At 33.7% G+C, this 7,196-nt stretch overlaps 1 protein-coding gene across 1 annotated transcript in view; it reads right to left on the bottom strand.

Annotated features, from left to right (window-relative positions):
* Positions 1-7,196, bottom strand: part of SCAPER (S-phase cyclin A associated protein in the ER) — a 189,909-nt gene that overhangs the window by 133,163 nt on the left and 49,550 nt on the right. Inside the window, exons 11-15 of the mRNA XM_023524721.1 lie at positions 6,032-6,202; positions 5,094-5,169; positions 4,789-4,906; positions 4,407-4,518; positions 2,037-2,177 (exon numbers count right to left, since the gene is read on the bottom strand). Of these exons, the coding sequence (XP_023380489.1) occupies positions 2,037-2,177; positions 4,407-4,518; positions 4,789-4,906; positions 5,094-5,169; positions 6,032-6,202 (618 nt within the window). The remainder of the gene's footprint in view (positions 1-2,036; positions 2,178-4,406; positions 4,519-4,788; positions 4,907-5,093; positions 5,170-6,031; positions 6,203-7,196) is intronic.

Below are 7,196 nucleotides of genomic sequence, written 5' to 3'. Positions count from 1 at the left end.
GGAAAAAAATATAAAGTAGCTACAATAGTTTTTTAAAAAAGCAAAGCTTAAGGATTTACACTTCCTGATTTCAAGACATCATAAAAGTAATCAAGATAAAAGATATGTTGATGTAATGAAGGCATAGAGGTAAATGAAACGCAACAGACGGAAACAGACCCGCACATATATGGCCAGGCAATTCAATAGATAAAGGATGGTCTTTTCAACAAATGGTACTGAAACATTCATTATCCATGTGAAAAAAATTACCACAACCCTAACTCACACCATATACAAAAATTAACTCAAAATGAAACATAAACCTCACTATAAACTTTAAAACTTTAGAAAAACCTTAGGAAAAAATCTTAGTGACTTTAAATTTAGGTAAAGGTTTTTTTTAAAAAATAGGACACAAAACCCACAAAGTACAAAAGAAAAAAAAGTCAACATACAGAAATTTTATCAATTTTAAAACTTCAAAAGACACTGTGAAAATGCAAAGGCAATTCAGACCGAGAGAAATTATTTGCAAAACACAGATATTATCCAACATATAAAGTTCCCTAAGAAATTCTGTTATTTGCAACAACATGGATGAAACTAGAAGGCACTATGCCAAGTGAAATAAGTCATTTACAGAAAGACAAATACTGCAGGGTATCACTATATTTGGAATCTTAAGAGTCCAACTCAAGAAAACAAAGAGTAGAAAAGTAGCTTCCAGGAGCTGGTGGAGGGAGGAAGAGGGAAAGGTTGGTAAAAGGGTACAAACTTTCACTTACAGGAGGAGTAAGATCTGAGGATCTCCCGTAAAACAGCTGATAACACTGTGCTGTATAGTTGAAATATGATGAGTATAAAACTGAAATGTTCTGTTACACACACATACACATACACAAAAATAAATATGTGAGGTGATGGATGTGGTAATTAAATTGATCAGAGGAGTCCCTCACAACAAATATGTGTATCTCATCATCACGATGTACATTTTAAATATCTTACCATTTTATCTATCAATTATACCTCAATAAAGCTGGAAAAAAGAACAAATGATAAACCAATTTGACTTTAAAAAATGAACAAGAAGTTTGAACAAACATTTCACCAAATTAAAGATGCAGACAGGAAATAAGCACATGAAAAGATGCAAATTAAAAACCAATGAAACACTATACACACACAGTAAAAAGAATGGCTAAAATTACAATTTTAGTTGGTGACAATGTGGCTAACTAGAAGGCACATCCACTCCTGGTCCAAATGTGTAACAGTATAACCACTTTGGAAAACTGTTTCTTTAAAAGTTAAACATGAACCTATCCTAAGCCTCAGCCAATCCACTCTTAGGTATTTGCTCAAGAAAATAGAAGCACACATCTGAATGTTCACAGCAGCTATATCTGCAATAGCCAAAAACTGGAAAAAAAAAAAACAACACACAAATATCCATCAACAGGTGACTGAATTAACAAATTACGGTATTTCTATACAGCAGTATACTTCTCAGCAATGAAAAGGAACTAATACACACAACAGCATGGTAACCAAATAGCTATGGTAAGTGAAAGACGCCTGAAGAAAGAATACATACTGTATGATTCCATTCATATAACATTCCAGAAATGTTAACATCTATGGTGACAAAAAGCAGATCAGCAATTGCATGGTAACAGTTGGAAAAAGGAATGAATTACAAAGAAGCACGAAGAAACTTCTGAGGGGGATAGAATTGTTTATTATCTTCATTATACTAATAGTTTCAGGAATACACACATGTCAAAACTCATCAACTTGATGGTTTACAATGTGCTATTTACTGTCTGTCAATTACACCTCAATAAAGCTGAATGTATATAAAATATACATATATTACACATATGAAAGATTATTGTAAGAATAAGATACTGTATCTAGAAGTTTTAAATGAGCCTGTAAAAGTGTTGTTATTCTGGCATAGAATAAACACTTGATAAACATTAGCTTCGTATTTAACAACTGAGAAAAGGACTTAGGTAACTAATTCGATGTTCGAAGCATCTAAGATTTACCTTAGCTTCTTCTTCTTGTGCTTTTTTAACAATTGCTTGTAATTGCACCTCTCGTTTAAATTCAGCATGAAGTAATTTCTCTTCCATCATCCTACGTCGTTGATCTAGCAATTCTTCCTTCCATTTCCGGACATCTTTTTCCTATACACAGTGAATTATCACATCATCACTATTAGCGCACAGTCATGTAACAGAAGTGCAAACTGATAAACAGCTCAGGAACTTCCAAGTCTAGAACCTGGAGAGAGTTCAAGGAGCATGTCTGATGGTAAAGAACAGACTATAAAGACAGACTGCTTGAGTTCGTAATGTACCTTGACTTGCTAGCTATGTGAAATGGGTGACTTTTAAAGCCTGGACTCAGTATCCCTATCTATAACAAGAGAACAGTAGGAGGCCCTAACTCAGGATTGTTTTCGGGCCTGAGGCAATGCACGTGCACCTCTCAGAACACTGCGCCAGTCGTACCCACAGAAACATCTGCTGTCGTCACACTGCACTGGGAGTACACGTAAAACGCAAGCAGTGTGTACTCTTATCCTTACAATCCTAATGTCTCTATAACCCAAATTCAAGACAAATAAATAATTTTGTCCTAAAGGTTGGAAAATGGTGAGAAGTCTGAAAAATCACATTCTCTGAAGGAAAAAGAGGACTTTGCCTACAGAAGAATAAAGCTAGATATAGTTGCTTTTAGTTCCTTAAAACAATAGCAAACAGAACTAAAAGACTTGTTCTGTGCTCCAGGAAATCAGATCCAGCACCAATGAGAACAAATTATAGAAAATGGGATGTTGGCTCAAAATGTTTGAATTTTAGCTGCACAGTTATGTGTTTAACGACTTCAAAAAGCATGATGCAGAAATAGCACTAGATCAGAAGCTGGAGGACAAGTCCTCAAAGCCGTAGCCAAGGTCATGTGACACTGGAAACAGCACTTAGCCCCTCCTGGATTCTGTTTTCACATCAGTAAAATGAGGTCCAGTATCTGTTCACTTCTGTGTATCTCACAGTTATTGCGGTGATCAGGTGAAACCACGTATGTAAAGCAGTGCTGAAACAATACCCGTTACAAGAATGCAAGGTGGCATTTGTCATTAAAAGTAATTGAAGGGATACTTATATTGGTGGGAAAATTAACCAGAGAACCTCTACTGTACAATTTCAAGAATTAATCTCCAAATACCTGGAGGTTATATGATACAGTGAGAAAATAAACTACGTAATTCAATTTGCATGAAAAACACTACAGGAAGGGAAACTGTGGTCGTGTCAGAGCATTTCTCTAAAGCTGAAAATGAAATCATATATTAACTCTTGTAGAACCCCCAAATGTAAGAGACCGGTTTTTCATATTTGATCTATTCGTTCTAAATGATTAAATAAAAATAATGACAAATTCTTGAGATGCACGTAAAGAGAAAAATCACAGATTTTCGTTTCCCAGTCAACCTTTCTACTATACTAATCTTACGCTACCTTGTTTTTTATAAATATTTGTATTTGGTCCAATTACCTCTCCCAAATTTAAGATATACATTATAAGTAATGTAAGTAATATCTTTAACCTATGTATATAAGTACTCTTTCTTAGTACTAGAGATATTTACTCACAGAAATCATGAGCTAATAAATGTATGTTGTTTCAAGCTGTTAAGTTCTGAGGTCATCTGTCATACACAAGTGACTAATTTAGTACTCACATGTCTGTCATGTGTAAGCACAATAAAAATGACCATATACTGAGCAACAGCCATCCTAGAGTTATGTTGTTTTACATATCTACCACATTTAATCTTTCAACAGCTTAGTAATTATAATTGTCATTTTACTGACCAAAAAAAACTGAAATTAACATTGTTAAGTAACTTGCCAGGGCATCATATCTTATTATGTGGCAAAACCAGGACTGGACCCAGACAATCATGTCCAGAGCCCATGTTCTTTCCACTATTCCACACTGATTAGAAATTACATTGCTGTAAATAATCCTTTCTTCTATAAATCTAATCAGTGCTCCCACATATTCAAATCTGATAGTATGAGAGGCTCAAAACTGTCCCACCAAGTCATTGAACACTTTGCACAAGACTCCCCAAGGAAACCCTGTAATGAAAATGGCAGAAAATAAAGTGTGGCTTCAATAATCCAGGCCAGCTCTGCGAAGAAACTGCTACTGAATGTAGAAAGGACAAATTCTTTTTTTTTTTTTTTTTTATAGGTAACCTTGTGTAATTCAATAGACATAAATGCTTTGTTTCATTATCTTTACAGTTCTTTTAGCACCTCTCAAATGAGAAGAAAAAGTCAAGTTGAAAATAAGCCCATCAATTTGAGGCTATCATAATTTCATAAATATTAAAAACTCACCCTTTCTAACAATTTCTGAAGCTTTAATGTTTTCTCTTCACGTAACTTTTCCCTTAACTGCTGTGCTTTCATTTGTTTTTCCTCATGTTTCTTCTTAGATTCTGCAATTGTTCTATTAATACAAGCACATGAACAGGAGACGTGAATGTTTACATAACACAAAAAATAATTTCTTTACTCTTCAAAGTTCTTAAAATAGATAAAAAAAGTCCACAAAAATAATTTCGGTCTAATATCTCAGAAAAATAACATCATATTTCAATGGATCTAGAACTGTACTGAGTAATGTGGCTTAAAATGTCCTGTAGCAACTCTTTTTAATAGTCAAGCGTGGCTAGTTTCCCTCCTATGAAACATTTCAAAGTGATTTTCAAAGGCAGACCTTTTACGAGATGGGGAAGAAAGTTTCTCGTGCATGTGAATTCCGTGTCCTGGAGGTCTGGCAGGTTCCTCCTCTACAATATCCCCCCAGGATGTATTTTGGCGCCAAGACTCACGGGCTGTTGAGAAAAAATAAAACCACTGTTACCGTTTAACCTCATAGTTCCATAAAACAAGTGAGAAGAGATTTTTTAAGAGGCAGCAGCATTCCCACTCTAAATTATTTATTTCACAAAGAAATTCACGTAATAAGGTGATCATTTTATACCCCTCGACCTAGACACATAATACACACATACGTAATACCTTCATAATCTGCAAGGACGTCATTCCAGTCCATAGACATACCACAGAAAAATACACTCCCACTTCCCATGCTAGCCTAAAATGAAACAAGGAAAAGGAAAAAACAAATATTTGAAGACAATTATAACCTTAAAAAATGAACTATACATGAAATTTTCCTACCTGTTATTAATACGTTTCATTTAACAAATAGTTCAAAATTAGAATAAAGCTATATACTTCTTGCAGTCACTATAATCACCAGGTTAAAAATACCATAGCCTAAACATTTTAAGAGGAAGACAAAGCTGCTTGCCATTTAACAGCAGAGATAAATCAAGTAAATTCAAAAGAAACATAATGGCCTACACTATCACAAAATACTCTATTACGCTATACTATGCCATGATAATGAACTATACTAGTACTACATAAATTCTAACATATTCAGAGCATACATCAGAAGAGCTCAAGATTATTGGGCATTACGATTTAATAGAAAAATCTGTGAAACATTTAGTTACTTTTACTCTTTAAGAAATCCCTCTCACCAACATAGATGTACTGAGCACTTAGTGACAGCAAGGCAGTGCATTCTTTGCTTTTTATGACAATAGAAAAAGTAAAATACCTTAGATTTTACTTCAACCTATACAATCACAATCTGAGTAATGCTGAGTTTTTACTTTCTCTGAGATTCAATTTCTTGATTTGTAAAATGAAAATCACCACCACTTATACCTTGTCAATTACATTAAAAACAGTGAAGTGCTAAAATAAGATTTGCTATCATTTACTATATGTGTCAATCACATGGAATAATGATACCATTATTGAAGATTATTTTTTAAAATAATTTTAAATAGGACTAAATGAACTCTAGGTCCTTCTGGCCATAAGAATTTTTTATCTGAATATAACTTTTTTGAACAATTAAGTTAAAAATTTTAAAAGCTCACAGAAAAATCACTGTCGTTGTCAGTTTCAATATTAATATCATTGTTTTCTTCAGCTTCAATTTCCCTAGTTAACTGTTCTTCTTCAGCAATAGCACTAGCAATGGCTTCTTCATTGGCCTTTTCTAGACGATCTGCTAGCTCTTCCTTTTTAGCAAGAACTTCTGCCATGGACTATAAAGTTAAAAACAAACAGAATAAAGAATCATCACTTGACTGAAAAGTAATGATCTCTTTATGTTCTAATCACACACTCAACAGTATGCATAAAGTAGCACTGATGCAGAATTGCAAAACCTGGAGTCCAGTACAGGCTCCACACTTGCTAGCTGTGTGACTTGGAAGTTTCTTAAAACCAAGAGCCTATTATGTATTTCATAAAATGGTACAATAGTCCATGACTTACCTTCTTTACCAGACTGCTGTGTATGAGATACTGTGAAGTTATATAAATAACAGGCATTATTATTAATGACAGTGAGAGTTTCATTTGCGTGCACAAATTCAAAAGTTATACTGCAAATATCTCAAAAATAAAAGAAAAACGTAATAGTATAAAAGGAACACAGAAAGAATTTATGCTGTAATGGTGATGATACTTTCTAAACATACACACTTATTTAAATATATGCCTTAGAATTACTACAAATGATGGTCAACGAAATCATTAATCAATAAATCCTATGATAAGTTAAATATGTGTACTACAGAGCAAACACTGAAATAACAAAGACTTATGGCTAAGAAGCCAACAAAAAATATAAAATGGAGTTATTAAAATATAATTAACCCAAAACGGGGTGGTGGGGGGGAAGGGGATGAACAACAGATGAGTCAAAGGGAAAACAAAGAGTACGATGGCAGATTTAAAGGAACCATATCAATAATTACACTATCCTGAAATAGTCTAAATACTTCAATTAATATTGTCTAACGGAACAAAAAGCAAGACCCAACCATTCGCTGCCCATAAGAAACCTAATTTAAATATGAGAACATAAACATATTCAAGTAAAAGAGACAACATACTAACACCATTCAAAAAAAAGCCGAAGTATTAATATCAGACACAGCAAATTTCAGAGCAAAAAATATCATGAGGCATAAAGGTCATCGTATGATAAAAGGGCTAATTCATCAAAAAGACAAAACAATCCTAAACATTTAT

The sequence above is a fragment of the Pteropus vampyrus genome, unplaced genomic scaffold, assembly GCF_000151845.1.
Source record: "Pteropus vampyrus isolate Shadow unplaced genomic scaffold, Pvam_2.0 Scaffold489, whole genome shotgun sequence".
Lineage (NCBI taxonomy): Eukaryota > Metazoa > Chordata > Mammalia > Chiroptera > Pteropodidae > Pteropus > Pteropus vampyrus.
The sequence above is the reverse complement of the archived record's forward strand: the minus strand, read 5'-3'. Positions and strand labels throughout refer to the sequence as shown.